Source organism: Atractosteus spatula, chromosome 1, assembly GCF_055471065.1.
Source record: "Atractosteus spatula isolate fAtrSpa1 chromosome 1, fAtrSpa1.hap1, whole genome shotgun sequence".
In the NCBI taxonomy this organism is placed as follows: domain Eukaryota; kingdom Metazoa; phylum Chordata; class Actinopteri; order Semionotiformes; family Lepisosteidae; genus Atractosteus; species Atractosteus spatula.
In genome coordinates, this window is record NC_142706.1 from 59,839,287 (window position 1) to 59,863,754 (window position 24,468).

General features: G+C 52.1%; 2 protein-coding genes across 3 annotated transcripts in view; one reads left to right on the forward strand and one right to left on the reverse strand.

Annotated features, from left to right (window-relative positions):
• The window catches only part of stat6 (signal transducer and activator of transcription 6, interleukin-4 induced), a 38,726-nt gene extending 27,271 nt beyond the window's left edge, over window positions 1–11,455 (forward strand). The window contains exons 11-22 of one of the 2 annotated variants that reach the window (XR_016090943.1): window positions 233–355; window positions 1,328–1,420; window positions 1,567–1,770; window positions 1,877–1,971; window positions 2,453–2,586; window positions 3,142–3,288; window positions 3,410–3,470; window positions 3,579–3,716; window positions 3,814–3,903; window positions 7,739–7,867; window positions 8,869–9,618; window positions 10,041–11,455. Coding sequence is in view for 1 of the 2 variants with exons in the window: in XM_088913433.1 (XP_088769559.1) it covers window positions 233–355; window positions 1,328–1,420; window positions 1,567–1,770; window positions 1,877–1,971; window positions 2,453–2,586; window positions 3,142–3,288; window positions 3,410–3,470; window positions 3,579–3,716; window positions 3,814–3,903; window positions 7,739–7,867; window positions 8,869–8,941 (1,287 nt within the window). In the remaining variant the exon portion in view is untranslated. Of the gene's footprint in view, window positions 1–232; window positions 356–1,327; window positions 1,421–1,566; window positions 1,771–1,876; window positions 1,972–2,452; window positions 2,587–3,141; window positions 3,289–3,409; window positions 3,471–3,578; window positions 3,717–3,813; window positions 3,904–7,738; window positions 7,868–8,868 lie in introns of both variants that reach the window. The other variant, XM_088913433.1, reaches the window with a different exon arrangement.
• Window positions 11,456–15,322: 3,867 nt separating this feature from the next.
• Window positions 15,323–20,318, reverse strand: mipa (major intrinsic protein of lens fiber a). The gene is made up of 4 exons (XM_088911135.1): window positions 19,959–20,318; window positions 17,072–17,236; window positions 16,057–16,137; window positions 15,323–15,508 (listed from the first exon to the last, which is right to left on the reverse strand). Exons 1-4 carry the CDS (start codon window positions 20,316–20,318, stop codon window positions 15,323–15,325), a joined length of 792 nt encoding a protein of 263 aa, XP_088767261.1.
• Between the last annotated feature and the right edge of the window lie 4,150 nt (window positions 20,319–24,468).

The following is a 24,468-nucleotide window of genomic DNA, read 5'->3' on the forward strand; positions in this document are numbered from 1 at the left end:
CAAGAATAGGACTGGGGAGCCCCTGAATCCCCAGGGTGATGAAGCATCACGTGGGAGATTCTGCCCGTCAGACCCCCTCTCCCCTGTCTGAACCGCAGTGCCGAGCTCCTGCCCGGTGGACAGTGTCCATTGGCATGCTGTCTGCCATCCCAGCACTTCCCACAGATCCGCTCCTGGCTCCCTTGGGCCTCACTCGGTCCTTAACCAGCTGCCATTCCTCCCCTCCCTCCAGTCCATAAAGAAGATAAAGCGTGCCGACAGGAAGGGCTCGGAGTCGGTCACGGAAGAGAAGTTCGCTCTGCTCTTCTCCTGCGAGATCAGCATCACGGGCTGCGACACCCCCTACAGTGTACAGGTACCCCACGGCCGCCCCTCGTCGCCTCCCTGTCCTTCCCTCCGTCGATTCGGAACTCACAGCCAGCTGCAGGGACCCCGTCAGCATGTGTGAAACATGGAGCAGGATTACAGTGCAGCACAGCCCAGCTCAGGACAGGACAGTGGAGGACAGTGCAGTGCAGCCCAGTCCAGTACAGCACAGGACAGCTCAGCCCAGCCCAGTCCAGTACAGGACAGCACAGCCCAACGCAGTCCAGTCCACTGCAGTGCAGGACAGCACAGGCCAACGCAGTCCACTGCAGTCCACTGCAGTACAGTACAGGACAGGACAGCAAAGCCCAACCCAGTCCAATGCAGTACAGGACAGCACAGCCCAATCCAACCTAGTCCAGTGCAGTACAGGACAACACAACAGACCAGTCCAGTCCAGTCCAGTGCAGTGCAGTACAGGACAGCACAGCCCAACGCAGTCCAGTGCTGTTTGGGACAGGTCAGCCCAGCCCAGTCCACTGCAGTACAGGACAGCACAGCCCAACGCAGTCCAGTGCAGTACAGGACAGCATAGCCCAGCCCAGCCCAGTCCAGTAGAGGACACCCCAGTCCAATCCAGTGCAGTACAGGACAGCACAGCCTAACCCAATCCAGTGCAGTACAGGACAGCACAGCCCAACCCAGTCCAGTGCAGTACAGGACAGTCCAACCCAGTCCAGTGCAGTACAAGACAACCCAGCCCAACCCAGCCCAGTGCAGTGCAAGACAGCCCAGTCCAATCCAGTGCAGTACAGGACAGCACAGCCCAACCCAGTCCAGTGCAGTACAGGACAACACAGCCCAGTCCAGTACAGTACAGGACAACACAGCACAGTCCAGGGCAGTACAGGATACACAATACAGCACAACAGGTCTTAGTGCAACACAGGGCCAAGTCAGACAGCAGTCCCCTCGCTCCCCTCTTCCCCAGTGCGTAGTCACAGTGTATGTGTCGATACAGGTGATTTCACTGCCCATCGTGGTGATCGTCCACGGCAGCCAGGACAACAACGCCCTGGCCACCATCATCTGGGACTGTGCCTTCTCGGAGCCTGTGAGTCTGAGCACCCGTCCTAGTGCCCCCTGCGTCCTCCGTCTGTCCGCCGCCTTCCCGCCACCTCAAACCCCCTCTGCATGCCCGCCTGGGCGTCGGCGCCTCTGCCTCAGTAACAGCCCGTGTTCATGTCTGTGCCTGCGCAGGACCGCGTGCCCTTCGTGGTGCCCGAGCGCGTGCCCTGGAAGCAGATGTGCATGACCCTGAACAGCAAGTTCATGTCAGAGGTGCAGACGCAGCGGGGGCTCGACTCGTACAACCTGCACTTCCTGGCACAGAAGATCTTCGACAAACACGACATCAACGGGGACTTCAGCAACCAGCTGGTGTCCTGGGCGCAGTTCAACAAGGTACCTCCGCGCGCGCTGGCACACGCTGGCACAGGCCGGAGCGCTGGCGCTGTCTGTGTGAGTGCGCACTCATGTCCTCTCTCTCTGCCTGGGGGCTGTGCCGCAGGAGGTTCTGCCGGGTCGGGCCTTCACCTTCTGGCAGTGGTTTGACGGAGTGATGGAGCTCACCAAGAAGCACCTCAAGAGCTACTGGAGTGATGGGTACCGTACCGCTGTCCGTCCATCGGCCTGCCTGCCTGACTGATCTCCATCACTGTCCATCTTCCTGTCTGAGCGCACTGCTGTCCATCGGCCTGACAGACTGACCACAGTACTGTCTGCCTCCGTCACTGACTGTATCACTGTCCATCAGCCTAACTGAACACAGTACTGTCTGTCTCCATCACTGACTGTATCACTGTCCATCAGCCTAACTGACCACGGTACTGTCCATCTGCATCACTGACTGTATCACAGTCCATCAGCCTAACTGACCACAGTACTGTCTGTCTCCGTCACTGACTGTATCACTGTCCATCTTCCTAACTGACCACAGTACTGTCCATCTTCCTAACTGACCACAGTACTGTCTGTCTCCATCACTGACTGTATCACTGTCCATCTTCCTAACTGACCACAGTAGTGCCCATCTCCGTCACTGTCCATCGGCCTGACTCCTCCTCTCCCCATCGCTCTCTCCCAGGCTGATATTTGGCTTCATTGGAAAGCAGCACCTGCACCTGATCCTGCAGGACAGGCCCAACGGCACCTTCCTCCTGCGCTTCAGCGACTCAGAGATAGGGGGCATCACCATCGCCTATGTCACGCCCACCGACGGTGAGTCTGCTGCCCTTCCCCGCCCGCCCGCTCCTTCTGAACCGCCGTGGAGAGGAACCGGGAGCCTGTCCCGCCCATCCCGTCGTGAGAGCGGACTGCTGGATTTCTAGCAGTTCATCGATGCCCAGGTCTAACCCATACAGAGCTGGGCCCGAGAGCTTTGTGTGCCAGCAGGAGCCAGGAGCTCAGGGCCCTCACAAGAATTTAGGGGCCCTGACAGAATGACTGCTTTCTTCCGGGACCTAACCCAGAATCCCCCTGGGTTACCAGGTGTCTGTCCCACTTCCAAGGCGAGCGCCTCACCCACACCGGGGTATCTTCAAACAGCACCCTCAGTGGGAGAGGGTCAGCGGGGACCCCGGCCCCCAAGATTATAAAGGCTCCATGAGATGTAGTGCCAGGGCCTGCAGTGTAGTGTGTTCAACAGTGTAGTGTCTTCTCTCCTTGCCGAATGCAGCCTCCATGAAATTCCCCCCCCCCCCACACACCCCAGACCTCCTCATGCTTCTCCCAGCAAGCTCCTCTCTCACGCCCTCTTTCGCTCTCACCCCGCAGTGGGCCGCACCATCCTCAACATCCAGCCCTTCACCAAGAAGGACCTGGAGATCCGTTGCCTGGGCGACCGCATCCGAGACATCAAGTTCATCACCCACATCTACCCCGACTTCCCGAAGGACGACGTGTTCAAGAAGTACTACACAGGTGGGCGGAGAGGCGCCGCCATCGTGGCCAGGAGGGGGGGGGGGGGGTGTGCGCACGGGTTGGGCAGCGATAACTCTCCCTTTCTGTCTCCCTGTTCTCCCTCCTCTCTCCGTTCGGCCAGATGAACAGCCCAGCAGGCACAACGGATACATCGGCGTCTCCATTCAGACCAAAGTAGCAGGGTGAGCTCAGCCGCCACGTGCCAAGACTCCGCAGTTAAATCAACAGTGTTGACAGGGAGGCTCTACAGCGTGCAGGTACTGCAGTTAACCACTGCCCGTGTCTTTCAGAGGGGACGAATCCCCCCCCACAAACATGGGGAACGGGGGCGGCCACCCAGCCTTGTCTCCCGTGCGCAGCGACACCCCCCAGGATGCTATGGGAATGCAGCACCCGTTCCCTGGGTCCCACTCCTTCAGCAGCTTGATGTGAGTCTGCGTCTCTGTGGTAGCTGTGTGTGTGTGTGTGCGTGTGTGTGTCACTACGGTAACGGCCCATGACTGACAGCTGTCTTGTGTGCCGCAGGGACTCCTCTCTGGGAAACGGGGGCATGGTCCCCTCACCCCACCACTCCGACACCAGCATGGACGCGAGTCAGCCGATCTTCTACCCCCAGTGAGTCCTGCCACCCGGCTGGCTGTTGGATTGTACCGTCGCGCAGAAAGGTGTCTGTGTGTGTGGACCTGGGTTAAACGCGCATTTGCAGTACTTAGAAATATACTTCCACAAAAGCACTCCTGAAGTCGGCATTTTAATAGCACTTGCAGTGTTGAATCTTGGAATGTATTTAGAACTCTATTGCCATATGTTTGCAACTACTTCAGTTTCATGTTTTTCGAGAGATATGAAACCAGTGTTTTCAGCTGTTGGTTTGGATTTCCGGAGGTGTTTGAAAGTAGTTTTTCGTATACGCGGTAGCTTCGTTTGGAGCAACAATAAGCTTTGAGGTTCCCTGCGGATTCCAGGCCATCTCTAATAGGGAGCTGTAGTGTGTGAGCAAAGTGCCTTCACAGGATCCAGACCTTCCTCCTCATTATTCTCTTCCTCAAAGATCTCCTGGCTGTCAGGAGTTCGCTTTGCTGTGGTCACAACCCTGGAGGTAAGATGTTACTAGAAGCTCATGAGCAAGTGATCAGGGAAATCGGGTATTCTCTCTCTTAATCAGGGGACATTCAACAGGGCTCAGCAGCCAGGCTCTGTCTCTGCTGGAACGTGATTGGAGCAATCACTTAAACATGTACCGCCCCACCTACGTACTGCTGTCCTGCTTTGTCCATTAGAAAGCAGGCAAACACCAGCACACTTTCACTGCTAGCCTTTAAAGGACACAGTGTATACTCTCATGATTTAATTCTTAGGAAATTAGTTATTTGTCATGTAATGTCTTGAATTACCGTTTTTCCCGATTGGTGTTCTATCTGAGAAATGTTTGTATCCAGTTTTCCACAACTATATGCACAAAGCTGATTATCAAATACCACATTCTCAAATCCTTAAACACACAAGGAAAAACTCACTACTAGCTGTAAAACTCTACACACAGCCCTCAAAACCAAATAATTCAGTGAGAATCACACCCACATACAGCATATTTGTAGATCACACTGAGCACTGACACTGTGCTGCAAAACACAAAATTCTCTCATCAAAATGAAATATGAATGAAAAAAAACCACAAAACCAGCCCCTACAGAATAACCTGTTTATTTACTTTTCAAAATCACATAATCACAGTTTGATCACCAGCCCCCCCAAGAAACCCCAAAAGAACCACATTCTCTATGTACTGTAAAAAACACATTTCTCAAACACTGTGTAATCATCACAAAGGAAACAACAACAAAATGCATCAACATTGGAACTGATGTTTTCTCTGGCCAAACAGCGAGGAAAGTAGCGCCTAGAAGGAGGGATCCATCCTTGACAAGCCTCTTAAGTGATATCCTCACAGGCTGCACGCACTGCCTCAAGAAGGGTCACCTGGTACGGGTTCCCATCATATACCTTCCATCGCCAACTGGAAAAACATTCTTCAACTGGATTGAGGAATGGGGAGTAGGGTGGAAGGAAGATCATTTGTATGTGTGGGTGGGTGGTGAACCATTCTTGAACGACCCCTGCACTGTGGAAGCTGACATTAATCCCATATTACAGCACAGGTAGTGTGGGCCGTGGTCCCGTGCTGTCTCACTGGGGGCGGGAATGAAAGATCATGCAGTGCACTGAGGAATTCCCGAAGAAGTGCTGTGGCGTATGGGCCAACCGTGACATGGCGATGGCTGACCCCTTGAAGTCTGATAGCAGCACACAAGGTTACGCCCACCCCCCTTTGGCCAGGGCCTCAGCCGTTGCTCTGTGTCCTATGATGTTCCTTCCTCTGCGACGCCTTTTGGCCACATTGAATCCGGCCTCGTCAGCATAGACATATCCGACCGGGTCAGCGTTTGCGTCAAGCTCAAGTATTCTCTGGATGAACACGTGACCATGAGAGAACAGTGACCACAGCATAGTGAATAAGTAAAGTATTGTGAAATTATATACTCACTCGTACACACGCGTAGCGCATCTCTTTCACACGATCAGAGTTCCTCTCAAACGGAACTCGATATATTGGCTTCGCGCTCACCCTGTGTCTTCTCAGCACACGACCAGTAGTGGATATGGCAACATTCCTTATGTTATGGAAGTTCAGGTGGGGAGCTGCGTCAGCATGCGTAGGCTGCAAAGGAACAAGTAATAGGTTTATTCCATGCTGAGAAAAAGAAGAAAGAGAACACAACGTTTCGGCCGTGGAGCCTTCTTCGGGTGACACCAGAAGAAGGCTCCACGGCCGAAACGTTTTGTTACGGAATATGCCTTTGTCCTCTATGATGCGTGTTTGGATTTCTCTCATGCCATTATTTACCAACACCAATTTCAGCCTCTTGTTCTTGATTGAAGAGGCGATTTCTCCCACCATTAGATGGTCTTCTCTGAATTCTGCAAGGAGAATTTGGGCGCACTGTGTCTTCCGGACATAGGAAAGACACATATTGTGCAGCTTTACCGTAAACACTTGCCTGTTCTCAGTTTGACATGTCCTCGTGATTCCAGCCACGGTGTGACGACTCTAAATTGGCTGCACTCGTTGGCCAGCTCGTCACATGCTCAAGCCATGGTTGATAACACTGTCGACCCGAGGCGCTCTTATTTCATTTGAAATGTATCGTTGTCTTCCTCTGCCTCTACCTCTCTGTGCTCTTTGTTCTTCCATTTTTTTTTCTTTTTTTGGATTTCCCTGAGCCATGGTGTTGGGTATATTTTTATACCTGAGAGAATGAGGAGAACTGGGTGTATAATTGTAGCTAATTGTGGGTCCACAGGTGAGGTATGTTTTTGTGCATTAGCTCATCGAATTTTCATTGGTGACTCATGGTCACACAAATGGGACAGGTGTGGTCACAGTGAGAACTGTGCTAGTGCACTGGGAGTTGTGTGGAGAGGTTTGAAAAGGGAGTGCATCAGAATTGAACATTGTGTTGACGCAGTGAGAAGGTGTTTATAGTTTTGAAGAAACGGTGTTTTGTTTTGGGATGTTAGCATGAGCGATTGATACATGGTGTTTTTTATTCAGTCACAGTGTGTATCCAAATGAGAAAAACTGTAAGTGAAAATACTTTATGAAGTCAGTTTACAGAATTGTATACTTACATTTTGATTGATCAGATGACACGCAAATTCGTGAAGCGTTCCATATTTTGGGGGCGGCGCGGTGGCTCTGTGCCTCAGGATCTGCGCCTGTGGCCGGAAGGTTGCCAATTCATATCCCATGCCGGCAGAGGAATCCTACTCCGTTGGGCCCCTGAGCAAGACCCTTAACCCCAACTGCTCTAGGGGTGCTGTACAATGGCTGACCCTGCGCTCTGACCCCAAGCTTCTCTCCCTGTCTGTGTGTCTCATGGAGAGCAAGGTGGGGTATCCGAAAAGACAAATTCCTAATGCAAGAAATTGTATATGGGTAATAAAGTGATCTGATCTTATTTTATACAGTACAATGGACATTGCAGTTTTCAAATACAAATACTTAAATTCTCATTAATTTAACCCTGGTCTGGAGTGCATTGATGTGTGTAGTGGTGTGTGCAGTGATGTAGTGGTGTGGGCTGTGTGTCGTGGTGTGGGCTGTGTGTCGTGGTGTGGGCTGTGTGCAGTGATGTGTGTGTATTGTTGTGTGCTGTGTGTAGCTGTGTGCAGTGGTGTGTGTGTGTGTGTGTGTAGTGGTGTGTGCTGTGTGCAGTGGTGTGTGTGTGTAGTGGTATGTGCTGTGTACAGTGATGTGTGTGTGTGTGTGTATAGTAGTGTGTGTGTGTGTATAGTAGTGTGTGTGTGTGTGTATAGTAGTGTGTGCTGTGTGCAGTGATGTGTGTGTGCTGTGTGCTGTGTGCAGTGACATGTCCCTGTGTCTCCCCAGCCAACAGTTCCAGCCTTCCTATGGCGCTGCCTCAGATGCCATGATGATGTCATACTCTGACCTTGGTGCTGTGCAGCTCCCCCAGGGAATGGGACTCTTCTCCAGCCCCGACCCCCTGACAGTCAGCCCGTGAGTCCACACACCACCTGACTGTACCCTCACCTGCGGTTCCCCAGCACCTCATTTCACTGTGTTGTACTGTGCTCTCGCTCTGCCAACCTCTCAGTTGCTGTCTGTGTTTCTTTTTGGTTTTATGTGGTTCTCAGAGTCTCACTGCACCTTACTGCTTTTTCATGTCGAACCCAGAGCAGTTTCATGACCCCTGGCCATGACATCTGTGTCCACTCTGCTCTTTGTTTCCTGAGCATTTTGGCCCAAGTTTGTTGATTTACAGTACATAGTTGTGCAGTTGTGTTCTCCAGGATCCCAATTCAGCAATAACGCTCTCCTTGACTTTGTTGTCTCCACCTCTGGCTTCATAAGGCCAGAGTGTCTTCTGAGCAGAGCCAACAGTACTGAGCTTGGAGAAATTGTGAGGGATGGAGTTCTTTACAGATGGGGCGGGAGATGTCCGATTTACCAAGTGCTTTATTGAACGCAAGTATCAAGAAAATGCAAAATATGACAGCAAAATTCTCACTGAAGAGCCCCCCGAAAATGCACACATCGTAATCTGTCAGTATGAAAATCTGCAGGCTGTATTGCAGGTTGAATACGAGTTCTGCTTCTGCAAGGCATCAGTAATCTTGACCAGCGTGTGCAGCCGAAGCTCTGAAATCCAAGAATACTAGTGCTCTCTCTCACCTGCAGGCTTGTTTTAAGAACAGCAGAACATAAGAAAGGTTACAGGAAAGAGGCCATTCTATCCTTCTAGTTTGTTCAGTTACGAGCTGCTACTAGGAGGTAGTTGAAATAAGAATATGAACATATTCAGTCTTCAAGCTGTTCAAGCTGTTCCAGGCCCCCACCACTCTTTGTGTAGAGAAGTGCCTCTTGTTCTCAGTTTTTTTTCCTGCACTTCCAGTCAGTGTGCACTTGTCCTCCGGCTCGTGCTGCACTGGCGGTGTTCTGGACTCTCGCCCGCAGGGCGCAGCGCAGCGAGGGAGTGACCAGTCTCTCTGTCTCCGCAGGCTGTCCAGTCAGAACCCGTCCCCCCCGGCCGACATGGAGCTGGAGAGCCTCCTGAGCACGTTCACGCAGTGACGCCGCGGCCCGCCGACCCATCCCAGGCGCCCCGAGCCCTGGCCGGGCGGCGGCAGTCACGGGCCGCCAGCTGCCCCGGCTCTTCTGGGTGGTTTTGTTTTCTTTTGCCGGTTTCAGTTCTTCAGAAAAGTAATCCTAACACTGTGCCTTTTTTCTCCGAAGAGGAATCCGCACTGGATACGTGATGATCCTGTCCTTCCTTCCTAACACAACTCTACTAGTGATAGATACACTATGGACAAAAACTTCGGCGTGGGGCAGAGGACCACACAAGAGGGCTACAGAAAAAGGACCCCCCCCCCCTCCCAGTCGACTCCAATCCCAACCCCCTACCCGCCACCACTTTGTTTATATTTGGTGTCAATAGCTCATCCGTAATTGAACTGTGTCCATAGCAGCAGTCAGAGATGTTTTGGGGTTACCATCTCTCTTTTGACAACGGGGTTCCCCAGCCTCTCTTTTCTAATGCACTATAGCCGAATGCTTTATGGGGAACCTCGGATCTGGAGCCGATCTTAAAGGAGTGCCCCCATTTTGACACTTTGATTTATGTATTGCAACCTGTGTATGGTTTTTTAACCGACAGCGCCCCCTGCTGGAAGGTGTTGAGAAGATGCGCTATAATGTGCTCAGGGGACACGGTGGAAAAGAGCCATTGAAATGAACTGAGATGATCAGTGAGTAAAAATCCAGAGACAGTGTGTCTGGAAACTGCTGGCATGGAGGGCAAGGACCTGCTAAAGTGTTTCTGCATGTTCTTTTGTGTCATGTACTTGTTCTTGTTCTGTATGATTACGATTTGATGGGGAATGATGTTTATCCACTCTACTTTGGGCCAGCCTATGTCATGTCTGCACTGCATCTCAAACTAGCCTCTGCCTGGAGATGGAAAGTGAGGGTTTCCTCACAGGAACATTGCAGGGGTGGCATTGAGGTGTCCAGAGGCTCTCTGGCACAGCAGTAATACACCCAGTTCTAGAAATAGTCTAATAAAAAACATATAGAACTGGAATGGTTTAATTCTGTATCCTGCGAAGTGGGCACCACAGGAAATCACCATGGAAATTTCTCACCAGAGGCTTTTCTTCTGGTCAAGAAGAAGTAGGTTGTGCTGGCGTCAGACCCCTCTGTGGACCAGGCCGATGTGCTGGCGTCAGACCCCTCTGTGGACCAGGCCGATGTACTGGCGTCAGACCCCTCTGTGGACCAGACCGATGTACTGGCGTCAGACCCCTCTGTGGACCAGACTGATGTACTGGCGTCAGACCCCTCTGTGGACCAGACTGATGTGCTGGTGTCAGACCCCTCTGTGGATCACGCTGATGTGCTGGCGGCAGACCCCTCTGTGGGCCAGGCTGATGTGCTGGCGGCAGACCCCTCTGTGGGCCAGGCTGATGTGCTGGCGTCAGACCCCTCTGTGGACCAGGCTGATGTGCTGGCGGCAGACCCCTCTGTGGGCCAGGCTGATGTGCTGGCGTCAGACCCCTCTGTGGACCAGGCTGATGTGCTGGCGGCAGACCCCTCTGTGGATCACGCTGATGTGCTGGCGTCAGACCCCTCTGTGGGCCAGGCTGATGTGCTGGCGTCAGACCCCTCTGTAGACCAGGCTGATGTGCTGGCGGCAGACCCCTCTGTGGACCAGGCTGATGTGTTGGCGTCAGACCCCTCTGTGGACCACGCTGATGTTCTGGTGTCAGATCCTATGTGGACCAGGCCGATTTACTGGTGTCAGACCCCTCTGTGGATCTGGCTGATGTGCTGGCGTCAGACCCCCCTCCATGGACTGAACTGATCTGCTGGCATCAGACCCCCCCTCTGTGGACTGAACTGATGTGCTGGCGTCAGACCCCCCCCTCTGTGGACTGAACTGATGTGCTGGCGTCAGACCCCCCCCTCTGTGGACTGGGCTGATGAGCTGGTGTCAGACCCCTCTGTGGACTGGGCTGATGAGCTGGTGTCAGACCCCTCTGTGGACTGGGCTGATGTGCTGGCATCAGATTTCCCTCTGTGTACCAGACTCATGTGCTTATTTATCCTGTGTTGGGGATAGGTAGGTGGGCAAACTGTGCATTATGCTGCTGTCTCCTTCAACAACTGAACTTTGCCTTCCTGTGCAGAATCAACTCGAGTCTTAAATTCATAAGAAATGTTGGGTAAATAACACTTGGTTCAGCCCTGCTCTTTCCCTCTCCCTCCTTCTTGTCCATCTCCAATATTAAGAGTTTGAAATGATTTTTATCCATCAGCCATTCCCATCTCTTATCTCTGTTTCTCTCATCCCTTTGAAGCCCTATCAGCACAAATGTTTCTTTACTCTCCAAACTGCCCAGTGGCACAAATTCTTCCCCAGAAAAGCACATACACCACACTCATCCTCCTCTAGGCCTGTTTGCAGCCAATCTTTTTTCGCTGACGTAAAGAAACCATTCCAGTGGTATTTGTTGTTTTTATTTGGAAGCATTGTATTTACAGGTGACTCATAAAAATGGACCCAATAAAATGTATTTGTGATGTTAATCTGAACCTGAAGTTGAACAATCTTAAAACTTGTTTTTTAAAAAAAAAGTTTCAGTGCTACAGTAGGCAGACCATCTGTTTGCATATGAGAGAGAAGTGTGCAGGCCTGGAGCATGAATGTCGGCGATCAGCACAATAAGAGCTGCACACAAGTGACAACGGCAGCTGAATGTGTTGTCCATCTCGTGGTCGTAATGAGGTGGCTGACGAAGGTAAATTAAAAATGCTTGCACATGCCTTTCATGCTGTCGTCCTGAGCTCCAGCAGATATGTTGATTCCTGATGAGGTTGTGGAGGGAGTGATTTTGGGGGGGCGGGGGGGGGGGCGTCCTCTTTGGACACACTGACCCCTCCCCCAGGACCAGTAGGACACCCTGTAGACACACTGACCCCCCCAGGACCAGGACTGGACACCCTGCAGACACTGACCCCCCAGGACCGGGACTGGACACCCTGCAGACACACTGACCCCCCAGGACCAGGACTGGACGACACCCTGCAGACACACTGACCCCCCCAGGACCAGGACTGGACACCCTGCAGACACACTGACCCCCCCCCCCCCAGGACCAGGACTGGACACCCTGCAGACACACTGACCCCCCCCCCCCCCCCCGGACCAGGACTGGACACCCTGCAGACACACTGACCCCCCAGGACCAGGACTGGACGACACCCTGCAGACACACCGACCCCCCCAGGACCAGGACTGGACACCCTGCAGACACACTGACCCCCCCAGGACCAGGACTGGACACCCTGCAGACACACTGACCCCCCCAGGACCAGGACTGGACACCCTGCAGACACACCGACCCCCCCAGAACCAGGACTGGACACCCTGCAGACACACCGACCCCCCCAGGACCAGGACTGGACACCCTGCAGACACACTGACCCCCCAGGACCAGGACTGGACGACACCCTGCAGACACACTGACCCCCCCAGGACCAGGACTGGACACCCTTGAGTTAGATTCTCCCTGACAAACCTCCTGTTCTCCTGGGGAGTTGGAACAAATTCACATCTTGCTCTAACGTCAGAGGGGGGGTGTGACGTTAGTGGTGGTTTCTTACACTTCATTATGGACTGTTGGGTTGCAATGGATGAGAGCACGAATGTCTTAAAAGGGTTTTAACTTTTTATTGTTCATTGGTACATATTTATATATAAAAGCATTTTATTTTTCTACGGGGTACGGGTACGAGGGGTGGTGTAAGGAAGGAATCAACTAGCCAAATACAAACTGAGTACAATATCTCTTTCCTGTGAATTTCCCGAAATACAACTCCAAAGTATCAACGCTTCCAAACTGCGTTAGACAGTGCCAGCCAGCTGCAGTGGCGAGTGCAGACGGCAGGTGGCACTGTTTCACAGCCAATGCACGTGGAGAGGTTCTCAAAACGTTACAAGTCTGCTCGGACCCTGACGTGTTTACTAATGATCACAGCTATCGCAAAAGCTTTTAAAACAGATTTAAAAGGGAAAAGCAGCAATGTCAGCAGTTTCACCAAGAACCTAAGCAGCAAGTAAACATCATCTTTTAAAGCAAGGCTAGAAGAGGATCTTAAAAAAACAACTTTTGAAAAGATGTTAAAGAAAACAAACAAGAAGATTATAAATATATAATAGTACTAGTAACTGTCCTAGTATAATACTCTCAGTACCTGCAATAATTACTGACAGCAAACACAAGCATGTAAACGTGTATTTCTGTTCTGCTTTGCAAAAACCTACCAAAGAAACTGTAAAAATAAAAAAAAATGCAGAAACAAACGGAAATTCTCCAAAACGACCCCCCAAATAAAGAGGGGTGCTCTTGGGGTACAGGTCTGAAATAGGAAAACATGAAATCAGAAACTCTGTTCCAGTGTATAGCGACCCTCCCCCCTCCCCCCTCAGGCCTCGCCCCCCCTTTTAGGGAAACATGGCCACAGACTGTTGGGGAGACTCGTTTCCACAAACAGGTGGCATGCAGATCCCAGGTATCGGCTCCGATCACCTTAATGAGCCCAGCAGCCCCACCACGTGCGCACTGTACCAGGCTGGCGTGGGTTAATTAGATGCTGCTTAATTAGATGATCGACGAGTTAGCACCTGAAGCAGTGATTAAGGCCATGCAGGGCACAGGGATGGGAAGTCCAGTCGTTGGCACGGGATTCTAGGATTCGGGGGTCTGGGTGGCAACTCAGATGGGGAGCACGTTCCCCTGGGCCTGTCTGGGCCTCTGCCCTTCACAATCGCCAAGCCCCAGCAGGCAGGAGGGGGGTCAGCCAACCTACTGTTAATAGGTGATGGAGGTCCCGGGTTCGAATCCTGTACACCAGCCCAAGCACAGGACACATCAGCAGTGTCTGCGACACAGGTGGAGGAAGAGGAGGGGAGGGGGGTAGAGGGGATGAAGGGCAGGGCAGGGAGAGGAGGGAGGGGGTCGAGTCACAGGTGTGAAACTCACCCTGTTCATAAATCAACACAACGTACTCATACGCACACAGAACACCTGATTAGGAACTCCGTCGCTCCAGAAATGACGTCAGGATTCACTCCTGCTTTAAAAAAACGTTCAGGAACCTGAGCCAAGGGGACAAACAAGAAGTGAAAAGGGAGGAAAAAAAACCTCCGAAACAACCCCCCCAAAAAAACACACGACCCCCTCTCCTTCTCCTGTTCCCCAGATCCCTACTGAAACTCCGAAGCGTGAAACCACTGCACCATCAAGCACCCACACACACACACAAGGCCGACAGCAACAGAGGAGCCTAGTTCTGTCGCCCCGAAAAGCCGGATCTACTTTTCCAGCCAACCTGTTGCTACGGGAAACACAAAGGCAAATCAATCCGCCTGCTCACACGCTATAAAGACGAAACTTGAAGTTCGTGTCCCCTGGGGCAAAAGGAAAAATAAAAAAAATAGCACAAATACGAGGGAAATTTCAAGAAAAGGAACAGCACCCACAATTCTGCCCAAGCGCCAAGAGGGGTATTTGGAAATCCATTTCAGTATCAGGACATAGGACAGCCTCAGTTAAAAGACCGTTTGGGCTTTTCTGGTTTTTCCGTGGCTTCTGTTACCGCGGGAAGGGGATTTGCTCTCACTTGAGGTAATCTCGAGTGGGAAACTCGGCTCAAACCGAGTGAATCCTGAAAGCCTGATAGGTGCTCACAGTGAAAAGGCGCAATGTAGAAAATTGGTTAATTAGAGTCTACAACGAAGAGAAAAAGTCAGTCGTGTGTCATTTCATTTAAAAAAAAAGAGCTTCAAAACTGCAGTTCAGCGCAATCACGGAGAGGCGGGTTTTGTTTTTCTGCTTTAAAACAAAGCGTGCTAACACGGCACAGGAGAGACCGGCGAGAGCGAAGCGCCAGGAGAAAAACGCACCACAAAACAAGAAAAGGAAACCCTCGGAAATCCGGCTCATGGCAGCGTACATCCCTCGTCGTGCACTGCATCGGAAGACCAGTTTCAGAAAACCACAATGAAACCCGAATGAGGGGGAGGGACGCCCGCGCGGTCCTCGGCGCTGGAGATCTCGGGACCGGGAGGCGCGCCCCCGGCCGGAGGAGCGGGGCGCGCTGGTGCCTCTTCTTCCTCGCGGCAGCTCCTGCCCTCCAGGCCAGGAGGAGACCAGGGTTGGGGGGTGGTGGGGGGGGTTCCAGGGTCAGTCCAGGCTCTCGAGCGCCGAGGTCAGGGAGGCGGCAGTGCGGCTGCGGGCTTGTCTGGCGAGTGTGTGCGGGGAAGGTTAAAGGTCAGGGGTGAGCGAGAGGTCATTGTGCGAATGTGTGTTTGTTGGGAGGAGGAGGAGGAGGAGGAGGAGGGAAGGAGAAAGGGGAGGGGGGTCAGTGCGGCGCCTGTCCTCCGTGTCTTTATAGCGCCTGTGTCTTCAGCTCTATGGGCTCCGCGCGCGAGTCCTGCTGACCATCAGCCTCCGAGGGGCGGCTGCCCTTCAGCGTGGCCAGTCTCTCAGAAAGACCCCTCATCCGGGGGAAGAGCAGGAAGTCGTACACCAGTGCCCCGATGGCGCCCCCTATCATGGGGCCGACCCAGTACACCTGCAGAGACAGAGACGCAGGCAATGACCCAGGAAGCTGTACTCGACACACCGAGGGAAAATGTTGTCCTCTGTTTCCAAAGGTACAGGAATTGTGAAATGTCCAGATCACTTCAGGAGACCCCATTGGTTACAGTGTACATCTTCTAAGCAGTTGTACTTTGGAACTGAACCTGATCAGAGGATCTCAAGCAACTGTTTCTTGAAAGACTCCAGGGTATCATCTTCAATCACATGGCTGCGCAGCTTGTTCCACACTCCCACCACCCTTTGTGTAATGGACACCCCTCCCCTCCCCCCTTGGTTTTAAATACACTTCCACGTTGTTTTCAGTTATGTCATTCTTTACACAAAGGGTGGTGGGAGTGTGGAACAAGCTGCCCAGGCATGTTGTTGAAGCTGATACCAGGCAGGGACTCTTTCAGGAAACGGGAGCTTATTGATCCGAGGATCTCGCCTGCCGAACAGGCCAGGATGGCTTCCTCTTGGTTGTGACCTGTCTTGTGCTGCGGGACTGCAGCGGTGCGGCGCGGGCTGCTGGTCGCTTACCCAGTGGTTGACGAAGTTCCGGACCAGCACAGCCGGAGCGAAGGAGCGCGCCGGGTTCATTCCAGCCCCAGTGTAGTACATCTACAACACACAGGAGGAGTTACAGTGGGCCGTGGGCCCAGAGGCAGTCACCCCGAGACTTGTCGAACCCATTCGCTATGCCACCCCATTGCATTGCCCAACCAGCGCCTTAATTAATTATCAGGTACATCCCACTAATTTTTAATTACTTAATCAAGGAGCAGGCGGCAGGAAAGTTCTGCAGTGGACTGGACTGGATCACGAGGTGAGGTCACCCTTACCTTAAGGACACATATTAGACCCGGTCAATAACCTAGAGCCCAGACCTCACGCTCACACCAGGTCTTCCTAATGGGCTCTGGGCAACTTACTGTAAGTAAATCTACTGACTTGACTTTTTGTTTTTTACAAAGATAATAAAAAAACACTTGTCCTGTTCAGCTCTTGAAATCGCTTACATTTCAGGTTAGGTTATGGAACGAGAACATTGTTAACTTGACCACATTTTGTAAAATCAGCAAAATTATTGATCCTTACTAAATTCTCCTTTGCATCACATACATGGTAAAATGTCAGGTATAGATAGCAGACACACTGACCCCCCAGGACTGGACACCCTGCAGACACACTGACCCCCCCAGGAACAGGACTGAACACCCTGCAGACACACAGACCCCCCAGGACCAGGACTGGACACCCTGCAGACACACTGACCCCCCAGGACCAGGACTGGACACCCTGCAGACACACTGACCCCCCCAGGACCAGGACTGGACACCCTGCAGACACACTGACCCCCTCAGGACCAGGACTGGACCCTGATTCCCGGGGGTAGTAGTGATATCTGAGGAATGGAGAAGGGGTAACATTGCGCCCTGCATTCCCTGGGCAATTCCATCCTTCTTTTCCCAATCGGAATCAGCAGGGGCAATATGCTCCAGGGGAGGTTGTTCAAGGCCAGTGTGTGAGCCCCACAGAGACCCCCCCTCCTCACCCCCAGCAGGTGCCCCAGGGTGACGGAGAAGCCGATGGCAAGGGCGGCGGACCCCAGGCGGCCATTGCGGCGATCGTCCGTCACGGCGAAGACGCACACGACCAGCTGCACGGTGAGGAAGATCTCCACTGTGGTGGCCATGCCCAGACTCACGCCAGGGTGGAGCTGTGGGAACACAGAGAGGTGGGAGAGGCGGGATCGTCCTTGAGGAGCTTCATCGCTTAACTCCGTTTCCCCCTCCTGGGATTTCCGCTTAGACAGGTCTCCTACGGATCAGGTCCCTGCTAACAGGGCCATCGGCTGCTACTGTGCTAAACATCATGCTTGTAAGGGCATCACTACCTGTGCAGTTATTGCACTTTTGTTTTTTAAAACATGGATCTTCTGCCTCGGCCCTACTAAGGCACCGTAGCCTTGCAGGTGATGCCGGCAAGAGACATTGCCCTTCACCAATCAGGCGCTGCGGAGCGCTCATTGCATCATGAGGTGACAGCTCGGTGGGGGTGTGTCAGGTGGGCGTGTCCTCGTGAATCCTCTCCCAGGAGCTGCTGTCTTAAAAGCTGAGTCGTCCATATACAACTAGCAATAAATTACATAGATATATAAACTGAATTACTTTTTAAGAAAAAAAATAAATGGCCTATTCCTAAAAATCGGAGGACAGACAAGCCCTGCGGGAGCTGTGCCCACTGCTGGCAAAGCAGTTCTTGGGGTCAAAAGCATTTCAGACTCGGCAGTTCCTGAATTCAATTAATCAATTCATCAATAACTGAATTAAGAAATAAACACGCCTTAATGATCCATGGAGGCTTCCAACACAGAAATAGCCAATAATATAAATTTCATACCACACACTCCCTCCCACTCTCTGGCCACCCTTTCCTGAAATTAAATGCTGAAGGGCTGAAGCCCTCGTCACCTGATCTGTCTGTACCCGCTAACGAGGACGAGAGGGAGACGCGATGGGCTACTCTCTCCTCCTTGGAGAGCACGTCTTCACAGACACAAAATCATTATGGTTGTAGAACCTTAAATATTCATTAAAAAGTGTCAAAACTGTGTCTCGCTTTTTGAATTCCCTTGCCTATTTACCAGTTGCCAATGACACTTGATTAATAAAGCTGGGAGCAGAGCCAAGAATTAATTGTCAGATGTTTCTCAAGTGGGCGGCATGGTGGCGCAGTGGACAGCATTGCTGCCTCACAGCTCCGGGACCCTGGGTGCAGTTCCTGGGCTGCTGTCTGTGTGGAGTTTGCATGTTCTTCCCATGTTCGTGTGAGTTTCCTCCAGGGCTCTGGAGGAGTCTGAAGATATGCTGGCTTCTGGGAAAATTGGTGTGTGTGTGTCCTGTCCAGGGTGTACCCTGCCTTGCAAACGCTGCTTGCTGGGATAGGCTCCGGCTCCCCTGAAACCCTGTATTGGATGAAGTGGTTAGAAAACAGATGGATTGACAGTTTCACACTTAGTGCACGAATATTGATTTCTGCCACTAGACCTGTCTTGGCCATCCCTGAATTTTCTAATCAGGAGAAGAAAGGGGGTTTGTAGACCCAGAATCAGAAGAATCAGTTGTCTGAGAGATTGAGCACAACCAGAACGTTTCATTTGTGCCTTTGAGTTGAACAAAAACTCCAGACAAGTGACTCACTTTAAAATCAATGCCATTTCAGTGAAGAGCTTAGCAGTCATGAAGATGAGCAGGTGTGTGGGGGGGGGGTCTCGGGGACTAGAGCAGTCCCAGGAGCCTGTGGCTGAGCAGGAGCAACACGTTCAGAGGTACAGTTAGTTTTCCCTTTGGATTCACTGCCCGAGTCGCACCCCACTGTGGGGCTGTGATCCAGGCAGGGCCTGCGCTCTCACGCTGACTGGGTGACAGATCGATTCGACAAACTAAGCAGCAGTGTGCCCTGGGCTTAGCCATTATCTGGATGTGCAACAGTCGAGGAGGAGGCTGCTGGAGACCCGGGGGTGGTCTCTTTCTGCACGCTCTCCTCCTCGAGAAGTTCACGTAACTGGAAGTTAAACTCCCGCCACATTCTCCCATGGGAAGACACTATCCGTTAGCCCAGTCAAACGGCCAAGTCGCCCCAGACCCTGTCGGTGGGCGGTCACGACTGCACTCTAAAATACTGCCCTAGAAGGCAGAGGGTGCTGACGCCTGTGGCTGATCCAGTTTGTCTCCGTCAGCAGGGAATGGTGTTCCGTATTTGTTCATCTGAATAGTTTAGAGCTGGAGTCCTTTCTTCCTGCGAAAGGCCCAGGGGCGGGGGATCGCCAAAAACCGCCCGCGGTCCTCGTGGCGTTTCAGAGAGAGCAATACAGCGCGCGCGTGCCAAATGTTTGAAGAACAGGCGGAAATGTGTCCAAGAACCGAGGGTGTTTTTAGTGTTGCTGTACGCACGCATATTCTAGCCATCAGACACGTGAAGCGATGTGAATGTACTGTATTGCTCATATACGATGACAATGTAGAACATTACCCACCCCTATTCCACTGTTGCTCATGGCATGGTAATCCCTGGTATTAAAAAAAGACTTAGTATCCCTCTTAATAAAAGTTTATTCTGATGGGAAATAAGAACACATCTACGACCAATAACCAAGACCCCGTACCACACATTAGAGCAGGACAGCTCTACTGTCACTGCACAATTGCCCCCACTGCCACAGAGTGCTCTCATAATTACTGATTACTGACATATGTAGCATTTTTGCCCAAGCAGCCAGATGATGGATTATGGGCTAGGAAGGCATCACAGGGGTGAGAGCAGGACCAAATTTGAGATCTAGATCTAATATCAAGAAAATGACATGGAGACCGCAACACCACATCACAGCCAGGTAGGACGCCAGGTATTACCCTGCTGTAGGACGCCAGAGGACTTACCGTGTTGAGCGCCAGATTTCCCCGCACGTTGGTGGGCGTGACCCCATAGAGCACGGCGGCTCCGGACACGGCACCCAGCAGCTGCGCGGCGATGTAGAAGACGGCGCGAAACAGGGACATCTGGGAGCCGATCAGGTAGGCGAAGGTGACGGCCGGGTTGATGTGGCCGCCGCTGATGTGGCCGATGGACTGGATGAGCGTGGCGGCCGCCAGCCCGAAGCAGAAGGCGATGTGCAGCACGTTGTAGGGGCCGGAGGTCCAGCGCAGGGTGGCGCCCAGCCCGAAGAACACGAAGAACATGGTGCCGAAGAACTCGGCGAACACCGCCCGCCAGAACAACATGGACCGGAACTCCCACATGGTCGGTCGGAGGTCAGCACGCAGGCACAGCCGCGGGGAGGATATTCAGGGCAGGAAAGAGGAAGGAGCCAATCTGTGGGCGCACGTGCTTGGCAGGAGGGGGGACGGGGATCCCTCGGTAGGCGAAAACTAGGGAACAGTCAGACCCCGAAAGAGGATTTTCTCACGGCTAGAGCTTCGTCCTCAAATCCAGCTTGCTTTGGCTGTCGGAGAGCTTTCTTTTCCGCTCGGCGTGTTTGGGAAAAACACCGGAAAAAATGAGTTCTGAAAAAGCACAGGAACGCCGTCGGGATCTGAGCCTAAGCGGACGATGGGGCCAGTTCGAGTAGCTGCCCGTGCCGAGGACCGGGACTGGACAGATGGACTGATGTGCGGCTGTCAGCTGCGTCCAGGTCTTGTCATAGAGACACAGAGGACGTGTTGTGTCACCAGGATCTGTGCATCTAAGTGTGTCTAAGTTGTTGCTAGAAAATAACCCGGCAAGTGGACAATCGCTGAGCCCTGCAGACCGTCAGCCTCTCTGTCAGAGCGGAGCAGGGCCAGAGGGGGATTTATAACGGCCCCGGGTGAAAACCGACGCGATCGCCCCCCTCCACATCAGGGGGCGGGGGTGAGGGGGTTAGTGGGAGGGGGCTCGACAACCTCCAAAATAATGAAAAAAAAACTTAACCCTTTCCTTCACCCTCCTCGGCACCTCGCCGGCCCAAAATGTCAATGCCCCCCTGCCCCCCACAACCACCCACCATCCCTGAACTCTCACCCACACAGAGGGACACAGGGGGCAAGATCTGGCCCTGTGACTTTCTGAACCTCACTCCCCCGGCACCCCAATAAAACTGACTGGAGCAGCTGCTGTCTCACACCTCCGAGTTCTACTGATGACAGCTTTTCACAAGCTCAGAGTGAAGTCGGGGGTTCTGGGGACCACTTTTCATTCCAGCTCAGCGCATTACTTCATTTCATCCATAATGGACTTTGTAATAAGATGCATTGGAGCTCTGTGGTTGCTTTCAGTCCCTAATCACATGGCAGGTTGCCTTTAAAATCCCAAATTTCATCCGTCACTTCATGAATTAAGCAGGGAGCCGAGCTGGGGATTCACTGGGTTGGGATGCTATAATCTCAGACTAAGGCATGTGTAATTTCTTACTGCAATTAAAACAAACAAAGAGAACGAAGGAACACATTTAATAGTGTTGTATAAATTAAACACCACATACTGGGATCGTCCAGAAACATACATTCCAATGCTTAGAACACTGCTGTGGATACCCGCAGGTGAGAGTTTTAAAAGGCAGGTGACATGCAGGGCTCACATTGCTATGTAATGCCCACCATGTATAATAGAACATGCCTAACTACAGCCTAATCCATGCCCATCGCCTGCATGCTGCTGTGACATTCACACAGTGTCACTACTCAGCTTTCTTGAGATGTTGAGTATGCGTTCAATAGCCTCAGGCAGCTGGATATGTGCTTACTGTTGATGGGTTTTCACCCCCATCTTTTTCCTGAAAACCTTGGAGGAGAGTCTAAATTTGGCACATTAGCCAGGTCTGATGCTGCCTTCAGCAATGTACCAGAGACACCGCGTGCCCAAACAATCACAGGTCCTGTGAGATCACATACTTTATATTGTCCCACTTTCCCACAGCACAGCTGAGGAACAGACCTGAGCTGTAGCTGGTCATTACACGACATAAATAGGACAGCTCACACTCATGGAACATTCTCCAAACTTAGCCAGTCCAGTGTATAATGTCCGAAACTATGAAGCTCCCATGATTTGCACAACAACTCCTCCTCCTCTTGCCATTATAACAGAGCACCTAATGGCTTAACTGAATCTGTTATTCACTTAATTAACCTAAATAACAGTCTGGGGCTTTATCCCTACTGGAGACTAAGACCTGCAGTACCCAGGTACTGACCCAGCTGGTGGGAAGATCACTGCACATAAGAACATCAGAAAGGAGTGGAGATCCTTCATGCCATCTAGCTAGTCTGATAGTAGCTAATTGATCTGAAGCTCTCGTGCAAGAAGTCTGTCAAAAACATGGCTCCGTATCTTCCATATCTATGTTCTCAGTTCTAAATGGCCAATATATTTCCAGTATACAGTGTGTGTGCAATCTGCATCTCAACACCCTGTGTTCAGTCTCATCGTGCCTCAGGTGGAAGGCTCTTGCTTGGCGAATTGAACTACTTCAGTAATGAAACAGCAGTATCTTTTATAGTTTGTGTAACCAAAATTATTCATGAGGAGCTCAGAGGAGCTCATGTACTGCCAGTGTTTCAGGAGCCCCTGGTGAACAAGAAAAGAAATGCTCTGGGTTTGTGGTTTTCCATGGGCAGATAGGCTGATGTTTTGATTGGTTCTGGGGCAGGGAATGGACTCCAGCCTGTGGGGGGGGGAGTAGCTTTAGAGTTCAAGTGCCCTGCTCAGTATGTAGTGTGTTCCAGATCCAAGACAAGGAGAGTCACAGGGTTGCTGGTTTTCAGTCCTGAGCAGTCAGTTACCTAATTGAACCAGTTACAAGCTCAACTGAGGGATGATGGCATGGTGGAGCAGACCAGTGGTTAGCGTTGCTGCCTCCTCCTGGGGTGCTGTCTGTGTGGAGTTTGTATGTTCACCTTGTGTTCGTGTGCGTTTCTGCTGGGTGCTCCAGTTTCCTCCCACAATGCAAAGACATGCTGGTAGGTTAATGGGCTTCTGGGAAAATTAGCACTGTGTGTGTGTCTGTGTGCCCTATGATGGACTGATGTCCCATTCCTGGCTTATCCTGCAGTCAGTCCGTTGCTTGCTGGGATTGCTGAGATAGGCTCCCCTGAGACCCCCAACTGAAAGAAGCGGTTCGAAAATGGATAGAGTTTAAGTTCAAGTTTAATTGATCTTAAAGTGGTTTACATACAGGTGGGGGCCCACTGCACAGCAGACCAGGGGCAGGAGGGAAAATTACTTCACCTGATCTGGCTGAAACACAGACACTCACTGAGCTGAGCTGTTATAATGAGAGAGGTACTGTCTGCACTCAGCACAACGCAACTTCTCGCTCAATCCAGCAGTCCAGAACTGAATTGGGGGGAACTATAGGGAGTCCAGAACGTGCAGTCAGGACTGGAATTTAGCCAGGACACATCATTAATGAACGGGAGTGTTAACTGCGCTGCACAAATCCTACTCCACTGCCTTTTGTTTAACCTTGATTTAAGAGCTCACAATTTAAAAGTTATGTTCTAATTTCTAATTCTCAAATAACACAGTAAGAAAAGGCAAATTCCAAATTTAAATTTCTGCCCAGTTTTATTTCCTTAAGCATTTTATGGAGGCCAGTGTCAGAGAGGCAGGTGAAGTGGACTCGGGGCGTGACAGAAACATGATTAGACCGCCGTGCCATGTGCACAGTGCTGCAGGATGGAACTAACAGCCCTCTACTTGATGAACGGAGAAGACCGGCTAACAGACCCGCACAAACCTCTGGAAACACCCTCTCAGATCGCGAAGGGGCTGGCTGGGGTGCCAGAGCTTTCACAATGCACTGATGGTCATTTTCAACAGTATGGAGGCACGCCACGTTGTTTCAAAAGCTGAAAATGAGGTACAGTCAGATACTGCAGTGACACTAGCAGTGCCCACAGTCAGGGGTGTCCAGGGGAGGACAGTGGCATCAGCAGTGCCCACAGTCAGGGGTGCCCAGGGGAGACCAGTGGCACCAGCAGTGCCCACAGTCAGGGTTGCCCAGGGGAGACCAGTGGCACCAGCAGTTCCCAGTCAGGGGTGCCCAGGGGAGGACAGTGGCATCAGCAGTGCCCACAGTCAGGGGTGCCCAGGGGAGACCAGTGGCACCAGCAGTGCCCACAGTCAGGGTTGCCCAGGGGAGACCAGTGGCACCAGCAGTGCCCACAGTCAGGGGTGTCCAGGGGAGGACAGTGGCATCAGCAGTGCCCACAGTCAGGGGTGTCCAGGGGAGGACAGTGGCATCAGCAGTGCCCACAGTCAGGGGTGTCCAGGGGAGACCAGTGGCACCAGCAGTTCCCAGTCAGGGGTGCCCAGGGGAGAACAGTACAGTGGCACCAGCAGTGCCCACAGTCAGGGGTGCCCAGGGGAGACCAGTGGCACCAGCAGTTCCCAGTCAGGGGTGCCCAGGGG